The sequence below is a fragment of the Diadema antillarum genome, unplaced genomic scaffold (genome assembly GCF_040938485.1).
Source record: "Diadema antillarum isolate AM-2024a unplaced genomic scaffold, OU_Dant_1.0 seq00000497_RagTag, whole genome shotgun sequence".
Taxonomy (NCBI): domain Eukaryota; kingdom Metazoa; phylum Echinodermata; class Echinoidea; order Diadematoida; family Diadematidae; genus Diadema; species Diadema antillarum.
The window spans coordinates 375540-403462 of NW_027271456.1; the positions used below are offsets into that span (position 1 = coordinate 375540).

Consider the following 27923-nt stretch of genomic DNA (forward strand, 5'->3'; position numbering starts at 1 on the left):
ATACTTGAAAACCAGGGGACTGGTAGTGTGGATTCAATTTCTACAGAAAGGTGGAAACTGAAAGAAATCAATGTTTGCTGAAGAAATCTTCATAACTAAATGTCATAGAAAACTGGAAAATTTTACCCATATGCATTGCGGGTGACACGGTTGAATGCAGACATTGTCACTGTAAAGCTTCAGTTCTGTTTTCATGTTTTTCCCAGTAAACTTTTCCTTAGATCAAATGCTAGAGTAGCATTCACAAAATGTTCATGCATTGTGAAACTTCCAGTGTACAATCTAGTTTGAATCCAATATTTTCAGTATGAGCATCTACATAGTTCTAAGCATGTTAAATTCATGATGATTGCTGTTAGCCATGTACATCATGGGATTGCTGCAATGCTCAAGTGCTGAAAGAGATTTGATCAAAGCAAATCAATCATGTATTGGATGACAATTAGGATGCTGAGCAGAGAGTAGTATGATATTAAGCTTAAAAGATATTCAGCTATTATATCAGGAAATATTGACTAGATATGATATTTGGTACAGTTGAACCTCTCGTATCCGGACAAGTCGGGACCGGGGCTCATCCGGATAAGGGATTTGGCCAGATATGGGAGACTCAATGCTTTATACCTGTACATATACATACACATGTACTGATGTAGCCCATTACCACAATGTAGCAACGTGTATAGTGCAACCTTATCATTGTTACATTTGGGGATGTTTGGGGATGTTAAAATGTCTGAAGGTGAGCAATTTGGAAGGAAATTTGATGTAATGTGTGTTAATCATGTTGGAAGTAATATGTAATTTATGTGTGTTTGTGTAGGAGTTCTCAAGGAGTTGGGAATCCCCCTTTCCTCCCGTAATTATTGAAAAAAAAAAAATCACGGCGAGATTGCATCCGTATAATAGAGAGATCCGGATAAAGGGAGGCCAGATAAGAGAGGTTCAACTGTATTGGAAAAAACAGTCTTGATGCTGACACTCTGTTTTTTGCTCAATTTCTGTTTTGCCATTGTGTTGTACATTTGTAATATATATATATATGATGCACTGAAAGAAATAAAGTATAATATAAATTATGCCAACAGATTTGTCAATCAAATGTATTGAGTAAGATGTGCAAACAGTGCAAAATTATTGGGAAGGAAAGAGAGTGTGACAGAGAGAGAGAGAGAGAGAGAGAGAGAGAGAGACTAAGAGGAATGTGATGTATGGTGTATGTTGTTTGAAAGTGAAGAGTTTGTTTGCAAAAACCGATAAGTCCATTTTTGACGATTTTGAAGTACGGTCTCTGTCATAAAGTACAAAATAATACCTTTTAAATGATATATTGGTCACTACATATAAAGGTACATTTTAAAGTAATGGTCAAAAGAAGCAAAAGTTTTCTTATTATTCTCTTTATTTTTCTTGACCATTAATGGCAAATATCTCCATTTGACAAATATGGACTTATCGGTTTTTGCAAACAAACTCTTCAAGTGGAGAATACTCTGATCATTCCAATGATTTTCCAATAAGTCTTGATGGGTGATAGAAGACTTAATAGTGTACCACATGAAGAGTTTGTTTGCAAAAACCGATAAGTCCATATTTGCCAAATGGAGATATTTGCGATTAAAGGTCAAGAAAAATAAAGAGAATAATAAGAAAATTTTTGCTTCTTTTGACCATAACTTAAAAGATATACCTGTATATATAGTGACCAATATATCATTTAAAAGGTATTATTGTGTACTTTATGACAGAGATCGTACTTTAAAATCTTCAAAAATGGACTTATCGGATTTTGCAAACAAACCCTTCACATATTCTTTCTTGGGTATGTATATGGCCCTTAGAAAACAACAAGAACATGCTTGGAAACGGCAGGAACATGTTTGCCAAAATGTCAAGAGTAGGTAGACTTTTTTCAGGACCACATACATCGTACATACCACCCATTGTTCTACCACCACAGAAGCTGTCAGAAATTTCATCAATAAGTCTTGACTTAGTAATCGTGTAGGTCATAGCCATAACTAAAAAAAAATACAGCTAGACAGTAAATGGTTGTCCAAATGGTCAACTGAATTGCAACTGCCATATTGGACTTTACTGAATGCTACAATGAAACAAATGATGAGTTTGTTTGCAAAAACCGATAAGTCCATTTTGGAAGATTTTGAAGTACGGTCTCTGTCAAAAAGTACAAAATAATACCTTTTAATATTGGTCTCTACATATAAAGGTACATTTTTGAAGTTATGGTCAAAAGAAGCAAAAATTTTCTTATTATTCTCTTTATTTTTCTTGACCTTTAATAGCAAATATCTCCATTTGGCAAATATGGGCTTATCGTTTTTTGCAAACAAACTCTTCAAATCGTCCTTAATACTGTATCTGAAATGAAATAGATGTCTGTCCTTTGTGATCATTATTTTTACGGGTCGATGAATACACGAACATACATACACGAACATACATATACACTGTAGCAGATAGTAATGCTGTATGATAAACTGTAGGTGATTGTACCGGCATTATCAAATAACAACCTGTAATTCTTTTTTGTAAGTGATACATGTCCACCTAAAATGTATAAAACTGATACCGGTAATGTGGCATTTTAGTAGAAATTTAGACATAGGTTTATGTCAAAATTAATTGATATTTCATCAGTTGTTTGAGCTAAAGTAATATAGGAATATTATGGCATGATCATCAAATACCAAAATCCACTGATCTCTAATCATTTCAGGGTCAGAGTTACCCAATGAATACTCTGCTTTGTGAAATTACAAATAGAACTCATCTTAATGTTTCTATGATACCGGCTATCTATTTTTGTTTCAGAATTTTACTAGGAAAATGAGAAAACACGGCTAGAATCATGTTCCAGAAATAATTCATTTTGCTATCAAATCTCTTGAAACACACCAAATCGATCACTCCCGGCATGTTTTAGATGTAAATGTAAAAATAATAATGATAATGATAATAATTTTTTGAGTGTTTTTTTAAAGTATAATTCACGTTATTTTCACACAAATTTTCTTCTTTCCACTGACTCAATGAGAAACTCAAGAGGGCGCTATAATATTTACATATCCCGAAAAACAAAACAAAAAAGCGAAAAGAGGCCGAAGGACGGCGGCGAAGCCTTTGTCACGTCAGTCAATGAGGTAAAGAAAACGGAGAAATTATCCATTTGTAATAGCCTATACAATTCAAATTAGGTTTCATATTACCGAACTTTCCCATTCTTTCTTTTTCCATTTAGAGTTTTGTGTTGGGCCATCAGCGATCGACTATGACCAATCTATAGCGGCAGCTATTAACTTGGTACATTGCTGAAGAAAATAATTTTGTTCAGTCCCGCATGTTGAAAATTGTGTAATCTCCAGTAAAGTTCTCGTGAGAGCAGACGAAGAAGTTTACGACCGATGGCGATGGTATCTATCTCTTCTCGACGTTGAGCTTCATCATCATCATCATCATCATCATCTGGTACAGGAAGAAGGCGTTGGCCTGTAATTCCCGATCACTACTTCTTGTTTGGCCTGTACTTAACTAAGTGCGACAGAGTACGACATGCGCAGGAGTGGAGTCATGGGAGATCAAAATGATGCTCCCACCAATATTTGTCTATATATCTTTTAAATTTTTCAGTTGTTGGCAAGACCACTATATGTTCCGGCAAGCTGTTCCAGTCCTGTATTATACGTTTGCTGAAAGACTTGCTTCGAACATCCAATCTGCAATGTTCTCTCTGGATCTTGAAACAGTGCCCTCTTGTGGTTCTACTTGTAGGTTGGGAGAAGAAGTGGTCCTGTGAGATGTTGAGAAGTCCGTGCATGATTTGATGGACAGCAATCATGTCTCCTCTTCTTCTTCTGTAGAACAGAGAGTACATATTCAGATGCTTAAGTCTGTCTTGGTATGGGAGGTCCTTGATTTCGCGAACCAATTTGGTTGCCTTCCGCTGGACTCTTTCAATTTTCATTGCATCTTCTTTGTACCTGTTGTGCCATAGAACACTCTTATCTAACATTGATACATGTAGCCAAATAGTCAGCCTCCGAGTAGAGACTGTGACAGATTTTCTCATGATTACTTTGTCTTTGCAATTTACGCCATTATCGTGAAATATAGCAGAACGTCTGGTCCACCACTCGCGTCTACGGCATCACCGTCATTCATTTCGTCATAGCCGGTACGCGGTACCGGTCCGGTGACTGTTTTCAACCTCCATTACTAATTAGTAGTAGTACAAGTACTAGTACATGTAGTTTAGTGCTAGTAGGCCTAACTGTTAGGGCCTATAAACTATAGGCCTACACTCAACAAAAAAGAAAGTAAACACTTTTTGAGGTCATATTTTTCAAAGCAGATTTTGATGAAAATCAATTTATTTTATACCATATTAAAGGTAATTTAATTGACTATTTAATCCATAGGTTAATTAAAAAGAAAACGTCACGCATGGATGAGCACATTCGTTTTTCTCCTCCAAGGCACAAAATTAAAATTTGCAAAAATTGACATGTTTTCTTTCATTTGCAAATGCCCTTCACGATAACATTGACAACAAAAGACCAGTTTAACACAATGAAAGACATGAATGAATGAAAAAGCAAACATAAGTTATCATTCTCTTTATCTCTTTATAACCTCTACGAAAAGCAAAGTGGGAAACTAAAGGGGGAAAGTAAGTACTTTCTGCCAAGTCAAACTTGTATGATATAGGGAATAATAAGCATAAAGATGATTAAATGAGCAGAATTTCTTTATTCATGTCTGTTAATCTAGTGATTTAAGAATTCATCAGACAAATTCAAGAAGCGAACATTATTTACAATTTCCTAATTTGAAAAAAAGCTCCATTTTCTACCATTTTTGGTAATTATTACTTGTCTTCTCATTTCATTTGAATTTAAATTTGACATAATATTCTCTATTATCCTCCATTATTAGCCTTCATTGATCATTTGGGCTTTAAAGATATCATAGAGATCAAATGTTTATGTAAACTTGTAACTTTTTTCATGTTTCGTTTTGTGTGAAATTTGTTGTTTGTTCTTATTGTGCTATTGGAGAGCACATATGCATTAATGACAACTTGTTCAGTTTTGCAATTTTTACTTTTGTGCCCTGGAAGAGAAAACAAGTGTTCACTCATGCGTAAAGTTTCCCTTTTTGGTGACCTAACAGGTTGATAGCCAATTAAATTACTTTTAATATGGTATATAATAGATTAGCTTTCAGCCAAATATTATATGAGAAATATAAACTTGAAAAAGCGTTTACTTTCTTTTTTGCTGAGTGTATATAGACTTTGCACATAGTGAAGACGCACAAAAAAAGAAAAAGAAACCTATTTTTCATTATTTTTATTGTGACTAATGGCATTATCGGGAAATAAGTCCCCACTCCATTCACCGCCATTCAATTCGTCATAGCCGGGGACTCGAGTCAACCTCCTTAGACTTCGCACATAGTGACATACAGATCTAGTGGAGACGCACACGCAAAACGAGAGGGGACCGATATCACGACTTGGCCTGACTGTTACCTTATCATTTAGGACTTGCCAGTTTATTGATTATCTATTTAAGTGTATCAGTGGCAAACAAAGCTGCTGAAAACTGCTTATCCAATAGTGGCGAGCCAATGGAATGAAATAGAGTTAAAAGGGGTGTGAGCTTTCAATCCTAGCACTGTAGCAGAATCTGCATCAGAGGCAAAATGACAAACAGGTAGGGAAAGCAATCACATAGACATACTCTAAGGACTTCACACAACAAGAACAGTCAGGGACATGCTAGGGACATAGAACAACGAAAACAAAAGGAGAGGGTAGGCGGTCACAGGCAAGGAGCCCAACAGGTAAAGGGAGGGGGATTAGAGCAGGAGGGTGGACAGACAAAAGACAGAGGAGGGTCAGTAATGATCCTGAGGACCATGGGGGCAGTCATTGAAGGAAAAGGATGAATAGGGAGGCAACATCAAACAAGATAAGGAACAACAGAGGGATAAAAAAAAGGAAAAAGAGTGAAATGACAACAGCAAGGGGAAAGGGGGGGGGGGAGCTGCTGAGCAACAGTGAGCCTTAATAAGGTGTGCCAAGAGGAGGCAACAAAATTATTTTTGAGGATTATTTATTTATCTACTTATTTGGATGATCATTAATTCATTTCTGCAACCACTAGAACCCTCTGAAGATTTGCATAACTTAGACCTCCCGAAAAGTGGCAGAATAATCAGCAAGTTGATTGTGGTCACTCTCGTGGAAGAAGAACTAAATAAAGAAAAAGAAGAAGTTCAGATTTTCTAATTATTACAAAATACACTCAAGATTAGTGTGGGCAATACTGATAGTGTATGATGTAGCAATCTGGCAATAGACATCTAGATCTAGTCGGTTTACTAGCAAAAGCAAGACTAGTCACTTGTTGCGAGGATGTTGGTACTCAGCAAAGTCCATTTCTGGATATGATGCTAAGGATGTAGCCCGACCAGACGCCGTGCGTGTTTTGTACAGGGACAGGTCGACAGGGCTGTGTATGGTTACAAAGGATGAAGCTTTAGTATAATGAAGCTGATGGACGGTAGTGCAAATATTTACATAGCGCAAGTAATAAAAATAATTAAAAAAACCAACCAAACTAAAAAACTACCTCCTGTGTGGAGCTAGCATGCAGAGTTGCAAGTCCTGAAGACGCCCAGTGATGTGGCTGTGATGGTGTGTGCAGGGAGTGCATTCCATAGCCGTACTGCTGTTGGCATGAAGGAGTTATCCACATCCTTAGTGGAGTGAGTTGTCATAAGTTGGCACTTGGAAGGAGGATTATTCCACAATCTGATGTTTTTATTTCCCAGTATTAGTAATTGAGTGTTTAACTAAGCACCACATTTGCAGACTTTTCTTACAGCATCAATTTCTTCTGCTGTTCTCTCTGACCCCTTTATTTCAAAGACCATTCTCATTGTCCTGTGTAGTGTTTACTCCTTGAAGGTAGGCCTAGATCTACTCTGCTTTGGTCATGCCATAACCTGAATGATTTGTGATGTCATTTGTCATGAAAGAAAGATATTATTCAGAGAGGTGAAGGTTCAGGTGTGAGTTTCTTCAATTTGTCACGCTCTACAAATTAAATTTGTTAAGATGGTTCCTTTTTTCCGACATGTTTTTATGCCTCCGCCACGAAGTGGTGCCGGAGGCATTATGTTTTCGGGTTGTCCGTCCGTCCGTCCGTCCTTCCGTCCGTCCGTCCGTCCGTCCGTCCGTCCGTCCGTCCTTCCGTCCGTCCGTAATGAATTTTGTGGACAGGGTAACTACCAAAACCTTTTGAGGTATCCTAATGAAACTTGGCATGTATGTGTATTAGGGGGTGAAGTTGTGCCTATCAACTTTTGGGTGCACATGCTCAAGGTCAAAGGTCAAGGTCAAATGCTTACAATTTTACTATTTCCCCCATATCTATGCAATGCCTGGAGATATTTTCTTGAAACTTAGTGTATACATGTACTACCCAATTAAGATTCTCTGGTGAAAGTTTGGGGTCATGTGGTCAAAAGGTCAAAGGTCAAAAGGTCAAGTAAAATGTTAAAATTTCACTTTTTTCTCTGTATCTTGGAAATTGTTCAAAGTATCTTCATGGAACATAGTGTATATGCATCTACTGACTGGCAGTGGTTATCTAGGGAATTTAGGGTTCATGGGGTCAAAGGTCAGGGGTCAAAGGTCAAGGGCAATACTTCAAAATCTTACTATTTTCCTTATATTTATGCAATGCCAGCAGGATATTTTTTTTTTTAAACTTGATGTATGCATGTCTAACCCAATAGAGATTCTCTGGGATTTTTTTTTTTTTGCCAAGAAGGTCAAAGGTCAAAAGGTCAAAGATCAAGTGAACGTGCTGAACTTACTTTTTTCTCCATATCTCGGAAGTGGCTCAAGTTATCTTGAAACTTAGTACATGCTGAATTTATGTACGTTCTGCGTGACAGTGCTTCTCTTATAAATCAAAGGCCAGATGAAAATGATAACAATTTACTGTTCAATACAGAAATTGCGCTTTTTCTCCATACCTTGAAAATTACTCAGTGCATAAACTTATGAAATGGTCAAAGTCAAGTTAAAGTTCTTAAATCCCCAAATACATGCTCTCCTATTCATCCAATTAAACATAGGTCAAGGAAGGTAAACATTCAATACATTTGTGACAAACATGTCATTTTAATATTTTGCCAATTTTGTGAAAATGTAATCACACATTGTCCACATGTACTATAGACCTATTAGGAGAATCATGCATTATGGCGGAGGCATACCAGTCGCCATAGCGACATTTCTAGTTTCATTTACAGATCAGCAGTTGTGATCTTAACAAATTTAATTTGTAGAGGGATACAAATTGAAGAAACTCACACCTAAAGATATGCAGTCAAATGGTGGTGCTGCTTGGAAGAAATTAGCCTTTCATCACTTATAGTTGTTCTGTGTGTAAAAGTTAGCTTCCATGCCAAGGATGCAGCCATACTTTGCCTTCCTGGTTGCCGCCATCACTGCTGCTATCACCTCCATCATCCTTGATGTCCTCCAGGATGATGGAGAGAGTTTTGAGTTGGGCGGGGCTCTCGGGAAGATTGACAGAGTGGCCAATCTCAGCCTGGAGTTCTTCAATGAAAAATACAACGGACGATGGTGAGTAATTAAGGAAATCTTACTGTAAAACCAGAAAAGCTGGCAAATTTTGTGAGGAGCCTAGATTTACTAAAGTAAAATGCACATGAAAGTTTTTTTTTACTCCAATTCCTGAATAAGAGTAGCAATTCACCAAAGTTTCATGCCCGTAATATAATGTTTCTTGTCTACATTTTCAGTAACATAAATTAGCCGAGCAGAAAATAATATCTGTTGAATTCAGTTAAATTAGCTTGTTACTCATGCTGCTGCCAATATTCATCTCATAATATGTGGAATAGAGTATGTGTGAAATATTTGTTCTATAACTGACATTTTATAACACTTTGTGTTATCACTTGAATGAAGAGATGCTGAATTCTGGCATACTCTTAACAATATTGCTTCAATTTCTAATTTAAGTCCATTTAAAAGATACAGAGCTGACAGCTCATTTCAAGATGTCTTCAGAAAATTATGAGAAAGTAATGTCTTAAGAAAATTGTACGTAATCATGTTTCTGTCACTGATAAAAATGAAAACATTGTATGATGTGAAATTTCATATTCTTTGTGGCACACATAAATTAGCCATCATTGATTTCAAACTGTCACACAGTACTCCCACTGAACCTGTTGAAGATGATGTAGATTAAAACTTTATTTAAATAAGTAAAATTACTAGTACCAACAGCAGAATGCAAGTCCAAAGAAATTGCCCTGCTGGTTTCTATATCATGCCTGAACTTTGACCTCATGTTACTTGACGACAGGCCGGTTATCATCACTGATGTGGTAGAAACCTGGGAGGCTAGCCGATGGAATGAAGCGTTCTTCATGAAGCATTACGCTGGAGATCATGTGACTATGAAGTTGGTCCAGGTAAGTCTTGAAACATTCAAACCATTGCTTGATCACATGTTTCATGGACAACCTCAATAAGTGAATCTTATATGGAAACATATTGAGACCCAATGATGTGGAGTTTTTCCAGAAATATCTTTCTTGTAAACTTTTTGATATCTGGAGTATTTCTATTCTCACAATGCAATGTTACCATTGCTGTAAGAAGTCACACTAACTCCAATTCCATGATACAGTGTTGTGAAATGGAGTAAATCCAGACATGGCTTTGCACATAAAGTAAAATGACTTCTCTCTATTCCTTAGTGAATCCGAACATTGAAATTTCTTTGTAATAGCCAGCGGGAAAAAGTGAAAGCATATCCAGAGAAATTATAATCTCTTTTGCAACTTACTCCGAAAAAAAAGGTCTCAGTTTTCCATGTGATAATCTGTTATGATTAATGATGCCAGTTTTCAGGCAAAAGTCTGAATTCAGGCCCTGGTAGTATCAAGGTTCAGGCCTTTTTGTGTACAAGGCAGCTTCATTTAAATGTATATGAGGCCCTCTCTTTTATTCTAACTGGCATCTCTGTGTGATGGTTTCCTCTTTTTTTATATACCATGTATAGATTTTTGTGCAGCTCGTTATATATTGCAGTGAGATATGTCTTAGATTACTTTTTATTCATTAATAATCTTCCTTGACAGGGTGCCCTTAAGGATGCCTCCAGTAGCTTCACCACACTGGAGTTTTTTGCAGAGCTGAAGAAGAATGGTGGGAGACCTAGAAAGTGGCTTTATGTGGAAGATGAAATCTTTATTCCGCGCAGACCAAAGCTTCAAGAAGATATTGGCACATCGGTGAGTTCACATCGTTTTTAACATTCACCATGTTGGTAGATGAGATATTCTTCTCATCTTACTTTGCCTTTCAAACACTAAAGAATTAGATATGAATTTCATTTTTATTGATCAAATTATATAAAAACTACACACCTTGGTAGTCGGAAATGGAAAACACGCAATGTTGAAGAAAAAGTGGAGAATTGATTTTTGTTTTTGTTTTGTTGTTGTTATTTATTTTTTTTGTTGGTCTTTCTGTAGATTTATCTTCAAGAGGATTTCTTTGAACTCTTCCCCCAAGAAATCAAACCCTGGAATGCCATGCTGCTGTGGGGAACAGCGCACTCAAGATCAGCATTGCATATCGGTGGGTAATCTGATCGTACAATTTGGTATGCAATCTTCAATGTCATTATCCATTTGTAGCTGATTTTGGCCATCTGTATGAAAGTCAGTAGGCTTTTTTTACTACTGCTAAAGTGTGTACTGATGTATGAGGGGAGGTTGACGACAGCAAGATTTCTTCTTGATTTTGGTACTTTTCATAACTTGAGATCTGTCACCAACACTAGAGATGCCCATTTTCTTTTTGATCATGTGATATGCCATAAATGAAGTTTCTCTGCAAATGATGTGAATGCTAATGGAAAAAGTGATATTTCCTTGTGATGAACAGTACTTCATGACTTCTATGCTTTGTTGGAAAGTTAATTAGGCTCCAAATAATGTCACTTTTAACATTTTCAGCCAAACATGGGAACTAATTTGCAGTACATGATTTTTGAAGATGACCCATTCTTGGAGATTCACTTGTTTAAACAGATCCTTACAATTGGACTGGAACCAATGCAGTGATATGGGGTAAGAAGAGATGGAAGCTGTATCCCCCTGGTCAGGATGATCTTCTCTATGCTACGTCCAACCCCAACTCGGGCTTCCCTCTCAATTGTCACAAGTATGGCAGGTAAGAAAAAGATGCTTCATGCCAGATTCATTACAGGGGATAAATTACAGTCAATAGCGCCCTCATGTGCTGGTAAATCAACAGTCACTATCCCAGTTACTCTACAGAAGATCAGTTTGTATAACCAGGGAGGTGCTAGAGAAGGAGAGACGACTACTGCTCTCCTTTAAAGTCGTGCGCAGTACCGCCGAGAAGTTATGCGCTTAACCACAGGTGGAAACCAGGTGCTTTGACAAAAGAGAGCATCAATAGTCGGGACTAGCGCTCACACATCAGGAAAGACTTGCCCCTACTGCAATTCGCTCTCTCTTTCAATGTGATGGCAACAATAAATTTGTGTACCTTGAATTGGAGCAGCGAATCAAAATGCAGTGTAAAGCTGACAATTTTAACAGCAAAAAGTTTAAAAGCACACTGGAACACGCTTTAACGGAGTACTATATTTGAAAGATTAAAATATCCCAGATTAAAAGATAGAAAACTAACATGAGCAAATGTGCGCTTTATAGAAAAATATTAGGTTTTTAAGAGGGCCTAATTTTCATTTCACTTCGATTTGCGCATTACGAAGAAACTAGAAATACATGTTTATAATATTGAATTCTTTCTTAAACTATTCTAAATCAATTACAGTATTTCATTTAAATTTTACGGTGAAATAAGCTTGTAATTCAACGAAAGGTGAAATGCGTCTTGCAACTAGAGCGGTGTCGAGCATGACTTAAAAGCGTAGTGGAATGCTAGACATCCCATTGTAACGCCTCCAACCCAAACATGTGTTTGCATGAATTACAAAGAGTTGCCTCTCCATGTCTGTAACACATCCTAACATTACTGTGGTGTCCTGCGAGCTGGCCGTACCACACTGGGATATCTATCATGCATTCACTGTAGGTGTGGGACACAGCAGTAATGGCTGATTGGAATGGTGTATAGAAAGGAGGAGCTGCGTACCAGAGATTTGGATTGTTTCAGTGCAGCTCATGAATCATACCAACTGTAACTCGCCTGACGAAAAGAAATTAATCATTTTTACCTCTGTGACACACCATTCTCTTGGTAAGGTCTGCTTTCCAAATAAACATAACTTATTATCTTTTATTGGTCGTAAATTCTGTAATCTCATTGGTCAACCACTGAATATTTCCCGTATTCCATGAATAAGGTCATATTGTGCGCATATGCGCTAAATCCGCCACTGAATATTTTCCGTATTCTGTGATATGACATCATGATATTACACAGCTAGCTGCGCATGTACGTGTACGCACATAATCAGCTCGCGAGACGTAAGTCAACATTGCTGACAGCCGGCGATTTCAACGTCATTCACGAGAGGAAATCAGCGAGACGAAGGTTAGCACAACGCCCCAAAATACAGCCAAGGCCAATGCAAAGGCAGCCCAGGCTCTCAGGGCGTACGTGGAAGAAAGTGACGAAGTGTAGAGTTCAGTGAGTATTCCGCATAGAGTTGGATTATTAAGTTATAATCCAGCTCTATGGTATTCCGTGACTGGTGACGTTACGCACAGCAGCGCGAATCATAATCAGCGCTAGCTCATGCATTCGACAGCCGGCATTTTCAACTTCACTCGCTGTAAAAATATTAACGGGAACAGAAGTGAAATCCCGGATTGCCTGTGTAATTTTACCAATGAGATTACACTATAGATTTCATGTAGATCTACACTTCAAAAGATAAAATCGTTACCCCCTGCGTGTCCTTACGAAATACTGGAAATATCTATGGTCTGGTGCCATATTCCATTCGGCCTCCGGCCTCATGGAACCGGCAACCAGGGACAGCCTGGTGGTAGTGTCACTGCCCGGAAAGCAGTAGATGACAAATTGGAGTCCCGCTGGTTCCTTTTTTCTGACATGTTTGTTAATTTACAGATCAGCAGTTGCGATCTTAACAAATTTAATTTGTAGAGGGAGACAAAATGAAGAAAATTGCATCTGAACCTCCACCCATCTGAATAATATCTTTCTTTCATTCAATATGCCTTGTCCGCCTTGGACTACTTAACATAACAATGTCAGAATTTCGGAGCTTGGGTATTTGTTCCATGTTCATCGTGTCACTGCCGGCAACCAGGGACAGCCTGGTGGTAGTGTCGCTGCCCGGAAAGCAGTAGATGACAGGTTCGAGTCCCGCTGGTTCCTTTTTTCCGACATGTTTGTTAATTTACAGATCTGCAGTTGCGATCTTAACAGATTTAATTTTGTAGAGGGAGACAAAGTGAAGAAACTTGCATCTGAACCTTCACCCCTCTGAATAATATCTTTCTTTCAAGCAGGGGGTAACTAATAAAGTGGACAAAAACATTGTCAAAATGAGAACAATATTGCTGTACCTTTCAGGGAACCAAAGGCCATCATTTACAGGAACTTCAGTGACTAAGAGCTTTAAAGTCATGCTGACTCATTTCAACCATTTGCAACAAAAACACATTCTTGTTTCAGTCATTTTCAGAGAAGAATCATGGCAAACTTAAACCTGAAAAAACGAAACAAAAAACGATTACTAGCATAATGCCTAGTTGTCATATTGCTTAGATGTTGTTGGGTTTGTTTTTTGTTTTCCCCATCTTACATGATTCATCTTTGTTTTTATTCTCCTCAGTCCTCTGGATGCATTTGACCCAGACCTCATAAAATATCCCAAGTTTGAACAGGCGAGGGCGCTGCAGGTCCAACAGAATCCTGGGGAGTTGCTGATCATCCCATCGGGGTGGTTCCACCAAGCCTTCAATGTCAGGGAGACCTTTGCTATCAGCAGCCAGGTCATGAATTCAGCCAATTACAGGTGAGGGCAAAGTGGAGGGGTTGTGGTCTGCATGTCAAGCGCTTGAAAAGTGACTGCAAGGTCACTGGTTCAAGTCTTGAGAAGCCTAGCACCCTCTGACTGTAATACCCTTTGACTGTAACATCCTATCATATAACAATTTTGCAAGGAACCCTTAGGAGATATCACTATTTTTCTCAGTGAACCAGAACTTTAGAAAATGTATTCAAGACACAATTTTGATACAGCATTTATTGTTCACATTTTGTATACTTACCAATATTTAACATTGATTGTACTGATTAACATTTTTGTCCCCGCCGAACGAGTTCGAGCAGGGGACTATGAAACGGGCTCTGTACGTGTGTGTGTCCGTGTGTCCGTGTGTGCGTCCGTGTGTGATCAAAATCTTCCATTTGCTACTCCTCTGTCATTTATGAGCCAATTTTGATTCTGTTTGCTTTATATGATAGCACTACGTGGGAGCTTTAAACTTCTACACAGAATTTCAGTTGTGACCATTGACCTTGACCTTTGACCAATATTGTACATTTTGCTACAAAATGCTACTCCTTCGCCATTTCTAACCCGATTTCGATTCGGTTTGCTTTAAGTGATGGCACTAGTTGAGGGCTTCAAAACTTCTACGCAGAATTTTGACCGTTGACTTCTTTGACCTTAGACCTTGATTTTTTACCTATATTGTACATTGGCTGCAAAATGCTACTCCTTTGCCATTTCTAACCCGATTTCGATTCCGTTTGCTTTATGTGATAGCACTAGGTAAGGGCTTCAAAATTTGTACACAGAATTTTGACCTTTGACTTCTTTGACCTTTGACCTTGATTTTTGACCTGTATTGTACATTTTGCTACAAAATGCTACTCCTTTGCCATTTCTAACCTGATTTCCATTCCGTTTGCTTTATGTGATGGCACTAGGTGAGGGCTTCAAAACTTCTACACAGAATTTTGACCTTTGACTTCTTTGACCTTTGACCTTGATTTTTGACCTATATTGTACAATGGCTACAAAATGCTACTCCTTCGCCATTTCTAACCCGATTTCGATTCGGTTTGCTTTATGTGATGGCACCAGGTGAGGGCTTCAAAACTTCTACACAGAATTTTGACCTTTGACTTCTTTGACCTTTGACCTTGATTTTTGACCTGTATAGTACATTTTGTTACAAAATGCTACTTCTGGCGGGGACATATATTACACACTGCGTAATTTCTACTTTTCCTTGTTACACTTGTTTTTGTCCCTAACTCACATTTTAGAACGATTATGAAGCACTAAAGCTGGGTTTTTGTTGCATCTGCAAATTAATGAGAAATAATGCCTTTGATATTCTCCGTTTTTCCCTCATATAACAAGATATGTGATATAATGAAGTTTCAGTGGGCCCAAGCGTGTTGTTTTCAGAAGGTTTCCCTGTATTGAGTAATTTTGCTCTTTGGTTTACAGAGTTGTTTTGACAGAAATTGCCAAGGCAGGCAACTTTCCTGACAGTAGGATTCCAGAATATCTCGAAGATCTCAGCCCATCAGAACTGGTGAGTATCTATCTGGTGGCTCAAATGTTTTGTTATAATGTGAGCTCTCATGTTGAGACTTTCATAATGTCATCTGTTTTGTTATGAGCTCCCTTGTGGAGACATTTTCCATGAGGTCCTTTATGGAGACAATTATCACGAACTCCTTTGTGGAGACATTTTACTAGTATGGGTTCAGAAATGATAGGGTTTGATTGGTGGAAATAAATATTGTGTGATGATTTTGATATCATTATTGGCTGGGGTTGTTTATTCCTGAGAGGCCCCTATCTTTTTTCATTGCTCCAATCTTTTTTTAATCTTGAAATGCAAAAACAAGCAAACAAAGAACAAAAAAAGAATGTTAAACAACTCTCCTCACACAGTAATTCTCATTTTGAATTACTTTTCTATATTCATGAAATTTATCAACCTTGTGATACGCCTGTTAACCAGTTATGCAGATATATCATTTGCCTTAGCACAGGTTTCAGTGAGTTTGTGAAGTCAAAGGATTTAATGTCTCTTTGTGTATTATTCTTTATTTCTACATTCCCCGCATCCTTTATTATGCATAGATTTTTATAGTTGTATTTGTGTACATGTATATGCAGTATAAAAACAATTTATTATTCATATTATTGTTAATTTTGTCTTTATTATTATTAATATTATATTATTATTATTATTATTATTATTATTATTATTATTATTATGATGATGATGATGATGATTATTATTATTATTATTATCGTTATTGTTTTTATTACTACTACTACTTCTACTACTACTACTACTACTTCTATCCTCATTATTATCCTTCCTATTAAAAATCTACAAAGAATGTGTCAGGGGTCTTCAAAGGGAAATGTATTAGAAGTCTACTTTGTATCCCAGGAGCTGACTCTCACTAACATGTTTTAAATCCTTTCTCCCATGTCTGTATACAGGTGAAGGCAGCAATGAAAATGATTCCCCAGCATGTCATTGATAGAGGGCGCTCTGTAATTGATGTTGTCTTGTCACAGCTGTATCAACACCCGTCCATGCCAGATTTTTTTACGCCCGAGTTTTAGGCTCCGTGTTTCAATCTGAAATACTGATGAAGCCAGATTATACCTTTTTTTTTTTTCATCAGACTTGCCGTTATAATGAACACTGTTATAACAAAATTTTTGTATTACAAAGTAGAAATTCAGGTCCTCAAATTGACATAATTTATATCTTCATGTACTTTACTGTTGGGCTATAACAGAATTTTGACATAACGAAAGGAACTGCCCGTGCCATGACTTCGTTACAAGGGGAAACACCTATAAGGCTTTAGTCATTCGTCACAAGAAATTAATTATCAAGAATAGACAGACTACAGGGTCAAAAGTCAAGATTTCTTAAATCCCAAGAAACAAAGTGTGAAGGGCCTGCCTGCTACAATTATTTTTCCAGAATATTATCAGCTGAGAATCAGAAGGGTGTAATGACAGTTTTGGGGATATTGAGTTATTGGTATCATGTTGTAGAGCTTGATGTCCTCTACATTATGGTGTTGATTTTAAATTATTTTCATTGTCAGTAAAATATTAAAATCAAAACCTTGAGGGTGCTATTTTACTCGGTATTTGGAACAATGCTAAATAATACACTATTGAATTGAATTGAATTGAAATAAATCTACCCACTTTGTATTTATTAAACTTTTTTTTTCATGAAAAATTTACTGTTTTGATTTTATTAATGCTCAAATCTTAGTATACTATAATGCCCTTCTGGTTCTCAGCTAATGGTAAAACTGTGATCTCTTGCACTAGCATCCTCACCAGAAAATAATGAATGCTAGGGGTGACTTTAATTAACTCTTTATATGCCATGGTGTAAACCCCCTGTGTGCCACATTATTCTGAGACAGCAAAGTAGTCATGCTTTGGGAAAACATTCTGTTGTTGTTGTTGTTTTTTTTCTTCAAATCTAAATAACTTTCAAAGATTTTTGTTACTATGGACATGTAATGAGCGAAGTTGTAAGGATATTGCCAAACTTTACTGAGATGTTGATTGCGTGGCAAATCTATGATTGTTTTTCTTTCAAATGACCAGTAGCATCATTATTGTAACGTCATGACTTTTGCACACAAAACAGTGACAAAAACTTAGAATTTATACCAACAAATCCACTAGGGAATACTGTTTGATAGTCAATCACTACATAAAATGCAAGCTGCATGTGCCAGGATTGAAATCCCGAGAAACTCTCTCATTGTAGTACCTCGGCATCTGGCGATTTATCGATCGGTTTAGGCGGGTTTGTGCATTTGAGCAGAATTTGCGAACTTGGCACGCCATCGACTGAGTCAGGCATGCAAACTGGGCACATACATGTAAAGAGTTAATTACCATTGACATGCCAAAATTATGTTCTATGACTATACAATATTATGAACATTAAAACTAAACAGTAACAAATTGAAAATGTATTTTGGGAAAAGATAACTCAGTGTACAGCTGTTTTTCAGTGCTCTGCACATTTCTCTGGGAATCGTTCAAGACATTTTTTTTTTGTTTTCCTATCTGTTTTGATAGTTTGTGTCTGTGTGGGTAAAAATGTTCCAGCAGGCTGTGGCCACACACACTAAGCTTGCTGTAGTCTTTTTCTCATGGTTTTGCAGGAAAATGATTGTCTTACAATGTACAATCCATGATACAGTGTATTAGTCTCACTATGTGTAGGAAGAACTGTCAATGGGGTGTATGTGTGGATTCCCATTCAATGTGTGCAATAGAATATGAACAAGTTTTACAGATAGAGTGATGATGCTATTAATGTATGCAAGAATTTTAGAAGTCATTGCCATGCTGTGTATTTGGAAGAAAATTGTTATGTTATCATTTCATTGTAGAAGATACACTTTGCTGAAAACTAACATGACAATAATAATACTTCTAGTGGTTGCCTGATAACGGGTTCAAACTTTGCTGTGAATACTGTGTACGCTGTTATTTCATGAGGTTTTCAGTTCACTAATTTCATGGGACAGGTGGTATTCATGAATCTAACAGCACGCAAAAATTTGAACTCATATCCAAACATGATTGCGACGTGCACATGTGCATTTCTCGATTTATTACTGTACTCCCCGATTGCAAATGTTAATCACTCGAGAAATTGTCAGAAGTCCCAGAGACTCCAACTCTCCCGCCGAAAGCCCATTTTTGCTCAATCTTCCGTTCTCCCGCTTGAGATTTAATTTCTCCCGCCCTGGCTCTGTGTGTCCCGCTTGAAATGATTTCTAACTTAGTGTCAACGTAATGTTGAAAAATAAAGCCTTAGATAGCACGGAGAGAGCATCTAGAATCCTAGAACTTCGAGCTTTGCGCACATCAAGTTAGAGTCTCCCCCTCGCTAGGGATTTCAGGCGGGAGAATCTCCAGATCAGAAGGTGCTTGGGGTTGGAGTCTCTGAAGTCCTGATTCATGAGAAATTAGACTTGCTAAAAATATGGCATATATAGTACAGTACTTTCTCACTACTGATACCAATATACACATCAGTATTAAAATAATACAGTTGTATAGTGTTTGTAGCATATAGAAATGACAGCTTGAAGGAACTTTCTGAAGATAGGAAATGGGTAAAGGAAAAAAGTGATTCATGTACTACAATGTGAGAAAGACGTTAATGCAAAAGGGTATCATATATCTGATGTATGCATTTATTACTTTCTGCTGTTGTCTTGATTGCCAGAAGAAGAAGAAAAAAAATGTACTATGACAAGTGTGTACTGCACTTTGATAGAAATTGATGCGATGATGATTCAAATAAGAAAATCTACTGAATAGAAATTGAAAGATTAGTAACAAATGATGTGAGGAGGTAACAAATGTTACAGTGGAGGAAGAAGAAAGATAAGAACAGAAAGCGTGGTCTTCTTTTTAGAATTATCCAATGCTTTACAAATTGTTCGAGTGTGCAATAAAAGCATTATCCACTAGTATGTCTTTGCCAATGGGAAGATCTAAAGCTGTCTCTGTTACTTATCAAAGGATCAGAAGCTGCCTTGGTTCATTGATGCAAACACATCAACCATCTCCAGGGCTGCCAACACTGGAAACTAGTTGAGAGTGAGACTCCCATGGGCCAATGCTATAATTTAGGAGTCAAAATGAGTGAGATCAATAGAAATGCATGCAAATTGAATAAAGTTTTAGAGTGAGAAAGGACCAAAATGAGCGAGTCTCATGCTCAATGCGTGAGAGTTGGCAGCCCTGCATCTTAAGAAGTACTAGCTACAGCTACTCCAACCGTCATTATGCTCAAAATGTATTCTTGATGTACTAATGTAAATATTTGTCATGTGACTACTCTTGCCAATATTTGTGTGCAATGATACTTTCTGTATAGTATTTATGATTAGACATGAACATGTCTGTCTTTTTTATTTGAAATGATACAATAGTCTTGTAATTTGTTTCATTCCTGTCCTGTGAGTTTTGAGAGATTAGGGGCCTGTCTTATAAAGCCTTTAAATCAATCGCAAGTCCCCAAATCAATCGCAACTTGCATTGCAGCTCTCACAAAACTTGTGATTGATTTCTATCACAAGTCTTTATAAGACAGGCCCCTGAGTAAGAAAGACTGAGAGAAAGTTCATGTCAGTTACTTCATGTGCAAAGGTCAGAAACATGCACAGCTTGATTTGTAGGTATGCACGTATCATTTGACTGGAATTATATATATATATATGAAATACCAAAACATTGGCCAAAATAAACGGCGACACTCCGTCAGGGGTTAGCCAAAAAAAAACCCCAAAAAACCAAAAAAACAAACCCTGAGATTGAAACAGGTTAGTCCCAAAACACCGCTCTCTTCATCAGTTATATATATATATATATATATATATATATATATATATATATATATACATACATACAGGGCTCGACACTAACGGTGGCCCGGTGGCCTGGGGCCACCAAAAATGAAAGTTGGGCCACCAAATTTCAAAATAGGGCAAATTTGGTGGCCCGCCTCGGGCCACCAAAATTTATGAAAAGTATGTCAATAACAGGGGCGGATCCAGGAATTCTGTAAAGGGGGGGGGGGGGGGGGGACGTGACTAATATTTCTGGTGCCACTTCCGGGTTTCATTTCGGTTTTTTTCTTTTTATTTTCTTTGTTTTTAACGAAAATTAAAGGGGGGCGTGCGCCGGTTGCGCCTCCCTCTGGATCCGCCACTGAATAAATTCGTAACTTTTTTCGCCGAAAATTAGCAGTTAAATTTGTTTAAAGGATGGATGAAAAGGACTGAATGAGTGCCTGAGAGTGAGTGTTGCAAGTTTGTTGAAGTTTATTTATGAGTAGATATGTCCAACTTCTAATTCTTACTATTATAAAACTTAAATATTTGACTCATTAAAAAAAAAAAGGACTTTTAATGTTTTTTATTGGTTTTTTTTCGGGACACCAAATTTTTCTCTCGGGCCACCAAAAATTTGAAATTTAGGATTTTGGTGGCCCCATCGGGCCACCAAACAAAAAAGTTAGTGTCGAGTCATGATATATATATACATATATATATATATATATATATATATATATATATACATGTATATATATATATATATATATATATATATATATATATATATATTATATACACATATATATATATACATATATATATATATACATATATATATATATATATATATATATATATTTATTTATGTACATTTATACATACATGTATATGATATAGCCGTAAGGAGACACTGTATAGATAAAACATTGAAAGGAGACACTAGACCCGAAGGAGACAAAATTGTGTCTCCTTGAACACCGGTTACACGCTTTACCGCTGACAACACTCATTCATATTTTTTATACACTATTAATCTAAGTTCAGATTGTTAAATATATAATTACACACACACACACACACACACACACATTGATATGTATATAAATACATATATATGGGTCAGAATTTTGAACGATGTACAATTGAGCCAAAACAAGGCAAAATTTAAAAAGTAGGAAATTCTCCAAGTCATTCATCTTACCTGAAAGAATATAACTCAAGCTTTAATATAAACCCAATTATACTAGGATTTTCCCAGAGGAACAAGTTTTTATTCACCGCTCAAGTTTACCATGTCCAGATCAGCGAACGTCCGTGAGGAATAGTACTGCACATACATTTGAATACCATTTAACATAGTTTCCGAAGATCTGATTCGGTTCAATATCCTAACGAAATATCTTAAGGGACATGTGTACGTGATTGCAGAATATTAAGCTTGTACTCTTAACCTGTACGTAATGGTAGACAACTGATGATTTAACTAAATTCGTCATTTCTGTGGAAATATTGCTCTTCCGCTAAACACTTTCTTAACTTTACGCGCATTTTACAGAAACTCAATATTTTCACCTCTTATTTCACTATCCCATACTTTAATCCTCACTCCCAAATAACAATATACCTTTTTACGATATATCTCATCTGGGCAGTCTCTATAACCCAACAAACATAGCATAGTTTTCATCACGGAGGTTCGCATGTAGCTCACGGACGTTCGGAACAAACAAGATATTGAACAATGCAGCTCTCTTGAGTTGAAAACGCATTCTACTCACAACAAACAGCAATTTCATGTCGAGAACAAACTCCTCTGCAAAATCCTGAATAGATATTACCAATTCTCAATTATATAAGCTTGTTTATCTTCTTATACTGAGGAATCAAAGAAAACAGTTTTTCCATCTCTCGTAAATGAACGTACAAACGTACGTGTAATCTCAGTGACGTAGTCCATCCTTGAGAACGAATATATTTATTAAAATTTCGTTATCATTAAGTAAATATTCAGGTCCTAACCTTGTTATATAAAGTCTACAATGCAAAATTTGCTTTTTATATAACGAACATGATCACAGCTAAAATTATGACAAAGAATTAATATAGAAAAACAACAGAAATGTGTTCCGTTATAGAAATACGAAGTTTAGCTGGGGAGGGCAAACGAATACGTTAGGAAGAAATCCCTCTGTGTTTGCTCCTTGTGTTACACACTGTTACCGAGGAGAATTTGTGTTATTATATTAGTCAGAAATGATAATAGGTTCGATACTGCGAAGTTTCGTCATAACAAGACACAATAAGTCCATATAACTTGGATGGATGTTTGTGACTTCGATATTATACGATATGGTTTGTTATAACAAACCTTTTGTAGCGCGTCATTTCGGAGGCTCGTTCTTCATACAGTTTGTCAATACGAAAATTGATAGAGTTCGTATAATTATGAAGCTTTTTTATTCGGTAAATGATAGGAATCTCCGAAGGTTAACCGAAAGGCTTATTAATTGGAACATGAAAAATTATGTTCGCTTATCCAAATGTGGAGAAACAAGTTAACAACTAAAATCCTCCAATTTCAAAACCTCATAATAACCGTTTTCACCTAAACGAATATCAGGCCCATTCCACTTTTAGAAGAACGGACCTAAAAATAATGATCCTTAATATCTATTTTTCGAAGAACATTTCTAATAACAAACCCCCTGAATTAACTACATTTTTTTTCCATTTTGGAATAACAAACCTTTGGACATCGGAGAAACGAATCTTTGGAAGAGCGAACGTATCAAAGTGCGACCTTAAACCTATTCTTAATAATTACTTTTTTTTAACATGTGTTTTCAAAGTAAGCACAAAAGCACAAACAAATTGACGATCTCTCTGTCTCTTAAATGTAAAATGAAAAAAGAAATCTTGGAAAAAATTACAAATGAATATTGCTTTTCATTGATGAGTATAAAACAACACCATGTGATGATAAGCGGAGGAATTGTGTGTTTTCATCAGCCAATAATTGTATACTGCATGATTTTTGTTCGCTTGTGACGGCATTTCGATGAATAAAAAACATAAACAAACAAACAAAAACTTCTCCAGAGGAATTTGGTATAACGGGAGTGCACTGGCAATTCTTTTCTCTGTGTGTTGGAGCTCGATCCCTTCTCTGTTTCTCAGTCATTTTCATTCAACTGCTTCCACGTCCTTTTGAAACTTTTCCGTTTCTTATTCAACACATGCTCATTACAGACTTCTTCCGTCATTATCCTGAATGTGATTGCGTAGCACTTTTCGGATTTGTTTTGGTTTGTTTTGTTTTGTTTTTGTTTTCAGTTTGGTCGCAGCATGTTCAGGCTATTGAGGGAATGAGAGAAAACTCGTCATGAAGAGAAAAATAAGAATGAATTAAGGCATTTAATATCATGACAATTACAGCGAACGTCCGTTATGGAGACCAAAACTGGATGTGTTCTGTTTGAGACGGCAGCTACCGTACTCAAAAGATAAACATTAAGAGCACCTGTCACTAAAAAGTGGCACTGATCCTCTTTCTCCTACTATGTAATCTACTGACTTATTCAACCAACGAACATCCGTGAAAAAAACGTTTTCCGTTTGATATTACAGGTAAATTGAGTGCTGTACGCTATTCACTTTCGGGTATGAGCGGCTCGGTGATTTGGTAATATTTTCAACTAACATTAATCTTATGTGCAGTGATTTATTTGTAATTGTCAGAAATTTCCTTTCTCGGACAGAACGTCCGTGAGCGAAACTTTCAGAACCTGTAACAGTACAAATTGTCTCCAGAACCTCATTAGAAAGAAATTTAAATGCACAGAAATTACAGATTACGCAAAATTCCATTTTCCTATAACTTTGTTTTCAGCATTTAGCTGTTTTTGTATAATTAGAGGGAAAACAAGCGTAAAATTGTGAGTAAATTTTCAATTGTTTCTTCATCATGATCACATAACGCCTTAAAAATTCTGAAACTACTGCTCTAAACTCATTGTTCTACTTTGTAAAACTTTATTTGTGACTATTATAGCTAAAAGTTTTAAAGAATACAGGACACTTTTGGGACAAGTTATCCCTATCGAAGGGATTGCATACGTCACGGACGTTCGCTGGAATTGTCATGGACGTTCGTTCTACTGATAAGGTCATTTTCCAGGACGGATAACTAATCGGCAGAGAGTACCTAGCCTTCCTAACTCTGTCAAAAATTTGAAAATGTATTGTCAATGCAAATTATAAGACATTTGACATCCTTACAACATATGTATTGCTCAGAGGGGGATCAGGAGGTGAATTTTCAGAGAAAATATTAATTATTTGCTTGGTTTTCGGTGAATTGCATGGTCCAAAAACTGCGGACAAGCCTCAGTCCGCTCCAAAAATAACATACAGCTCCTCGGCTAGAGAGCCAAAGGTAAAATGCACCTTCGTCATCAAAGCAAGATGGTGTCCCACTGGAAAACGTTTTAATCATCACGGACGTTCTTTTTTTCTCGGAGGTTCGTCTAAAAATATAATTTCGGTTCCTATTTGACAAAGGATGGACAGAAACTCAAAACAAATATATAATCGTGTGGCTAGATCTTAGTTGATTACGACTCAGAACAATATCACCAATAGCGTTTAATGGGATACGATCTTTATTCGAAAATAGCGGAAGCACGTCCGTGACGAAAACTGAGTATAATTTTGCATAAAAGAATGTTACGTCCCATGTACAGCCAGCAGACGTACAATTTTTGCAGGATATGTTCATTAGGTGGAACACCAAATTTTCGTATACATTACAGTTGGGAAAACAAAGTAGAATTTGCAGCAGCGATAGAAATAAAAGCACCACGGACGTTCGCCTGTTTAGGACTTTGATATTTCAATTGTTCTCTGTGATTTTATACGTGCTCATATAGTTCTTATAATGTTGTGGTTCATACCCATGATATGTCAGATCCAGAACATGGTCAGATATTAGATGCCACGTATGCTTAAATATGCACATCATTACTTTGAAAAACAAAAATTATTGTGAAAATAGCGTTTTTACCGTATTTTTACGCTTTAAGTCCTTGTCAAATGAAAAATATCAGGCAAAAGTCAACCAAACCATATATTTCCTGAAAGAAAATTTACCAATCTTTGAGATGACATGAAAAAATCTGGTTTCTTAGATCATCCTGGCGTGTTCTAAGGGAGAGAATGTCATGAGGTGCGAAAATGGGCAATTGTACATCGTTCAAAATTCTCACCCATTACATATATATCTATATCTATATACATATATATATATATATATATCTATATATATCTATATACATATACATATATATATACATATATATATATATATACACATTGGTACATATATATTATATATTCATGAAACACTGAACTCAGCCTGAGGGAGACAGTGTATGAAACATTGTCAGCAGTCTATATACCGTACATGTATAATGTAGAGAGAGAAAGGAAGAGACGTGTAGTGATACTGCCTTGGGTTTTCTTTATTCACTTATTAGTTTCCAAAGTTTTTTATGATGTTTTGTTTGTTTGTTTGTTTGTTTTTAGATAATGAGAAACCTCTCATGAAATATTAAAGAGCCTTGAGTTTTCCTTTATGCACTTCTTTTTTTTTTTTAAGTATTCATCTGGGGTTATATTTCAGAAAAACAAACAAACAAACAAACACAGTATAGTACAATACAGTATAAAACATTATTGACTTGATTGATACAATCACCGATAGTATTACCGAGGATGAGTGTTATATTAAATCAAAATGAACAAATGAATGACATGAATGAATGAACTTGAATGAATGAATGCATGAACAATACATGAATGAATGAATGAATGACTTGATGAATGAATGAATGATGAAGTATTAATGATGAATGAATGAATGAATGAATGCAAATGAATAAATGAAACTATGCATGCACAGATAGAATGAATGAATGAATGAATGAATGATTAGTGAATGAATGAATGAATGAATGAATGAATGAATGCAGTGAATGAATGAAGCGAAGGAAGGAAGGTAACATTCCCCTGAAGAAAGGAGTGCAAAACTATGCATGCACAGATAGACTCACAAGCTGTAATTAAGCGGTTCCAACACAAAAATTTAAAAAAAAACTTTTGCATGAGAAATTCACTCACTGGCATTTTCTTAATCCTTATATTTATGAAAACTTGCTTAACGTGCAAAGTTCAGTACAGTTAACAGAAATCAATAAAACTTAGAATGTCAATGTAAATACCATTTCAAAACATAGTACAAAGGTGTGTATATAAAATTATGTGGAGTGCAAAATTGGGTGAAAAGGTAGTAGAAATGTAACATGAATATTCGCGAATAAAAAAAGTTCTTATTGCAACTGATTGTAAAATTGTCCTACATCAATGTAAATAAGCACTGAATTGATCAGTGTTTTCTTACACTACTTATGACAAAATATATCATGGGTATACATGGACATACTCGAGCGATGTAGGGCAATTTGTCAATCAGTTGCAATAAACAACTTGACGCAAGAATCTTATCAATTTGAAGTTGAGTTCATTTTGAATTTCCTGTACATACATGTATGTTAAAATCATTAAGTTACTGTACATGCATATAATTATGTCTGCATAATTATAATGTAAGAAGGAGCAAGGACTAGTACAATGTATTAACCAGCTTTAAAGTACAGAAGATATCTTATGGTCTACTCAGAAGTATACAAAAAGAATGGTTGACACGATTCCAGGGCGTTTTAGCTACGTCATTAAATCGTGTAGGCCACGGAGTGCGATCTCAGACTCAGGTTGATCCATGAAAGACTTGATATGATCAATTGTGATACCTCTTTGATCATTATTATGATCAAAGAGGTATCCCACCTGTTTATTAGGAATCAGGGTTTGCTTTTAGTTCTTCTTACAGAGTCGCTCATGTCAAAGCTATTCCTGAATTCATGAATCATTATGTAATCATGTGCTTTTGCGCATTCCTACTGTTACCTAACTATGTTGGTCGGGTGACGAGGAATCTTGCAAGCGTATTACAGGTGGCTAATTCGTTCTGTTCTGATGTATTTTATTTGTTTTTCTTGCTCATTTTGCTCTCTTTCCTTTACGTTTATTTCCTTTCTTTCATAATTGTTGTTACTAGGTTGTTTGTTTAACAAGACCAACATTTTCATCTAGGGATCTATACATTACAAGCTCCGCTTTTTTAGTAGGTCCCCACATTTCATGTTTGTAAAATTGTCTTCTCTTGTATTCTCTGTAATTACGACGCTTGGTCCAGTCTAAAGTTCAATCGATTTTATCATATCATTTTTGTTTTAGATGTGGAACAATGAAATCAGATCAGATCAAATCAAATCAATTTAAAACCTCCTTGAATATTATTATCAAA

The 27923-nt window shown here is 36.4% G+C and overlaps 1 protein-coding gene across 1 annotated transcript; it reads left to right on the forward strand.

Moving 5' to 3' along the window:
- The first annotated feature begins 3131 nt into the window (after positions 1-3131).
- Positions 3132-16721, forward strand: LOC139733823 (uncharacterized). Its single transcript, XM_071644628.1, has 9 exons — positions 3132-3164; positions 8500-8689; positions 9441-9549; positions 10222-10374; positions 10618-10723; positions 11179-11320; positions 13947-14129; positions 15579-15666; positions 16596-16721. Exons 2-9 carry the CDS (start codon positions 8505-8507, stop codon positions 16719-16721), a joined length of 1092 nt encoding a protein of 363 aa, XP_071500729.1. The 5' UTR covers positions 3132-3164; positions 8500-8504.
- Positions 16722-27923: the final 11202 nt, after the last annotated feature.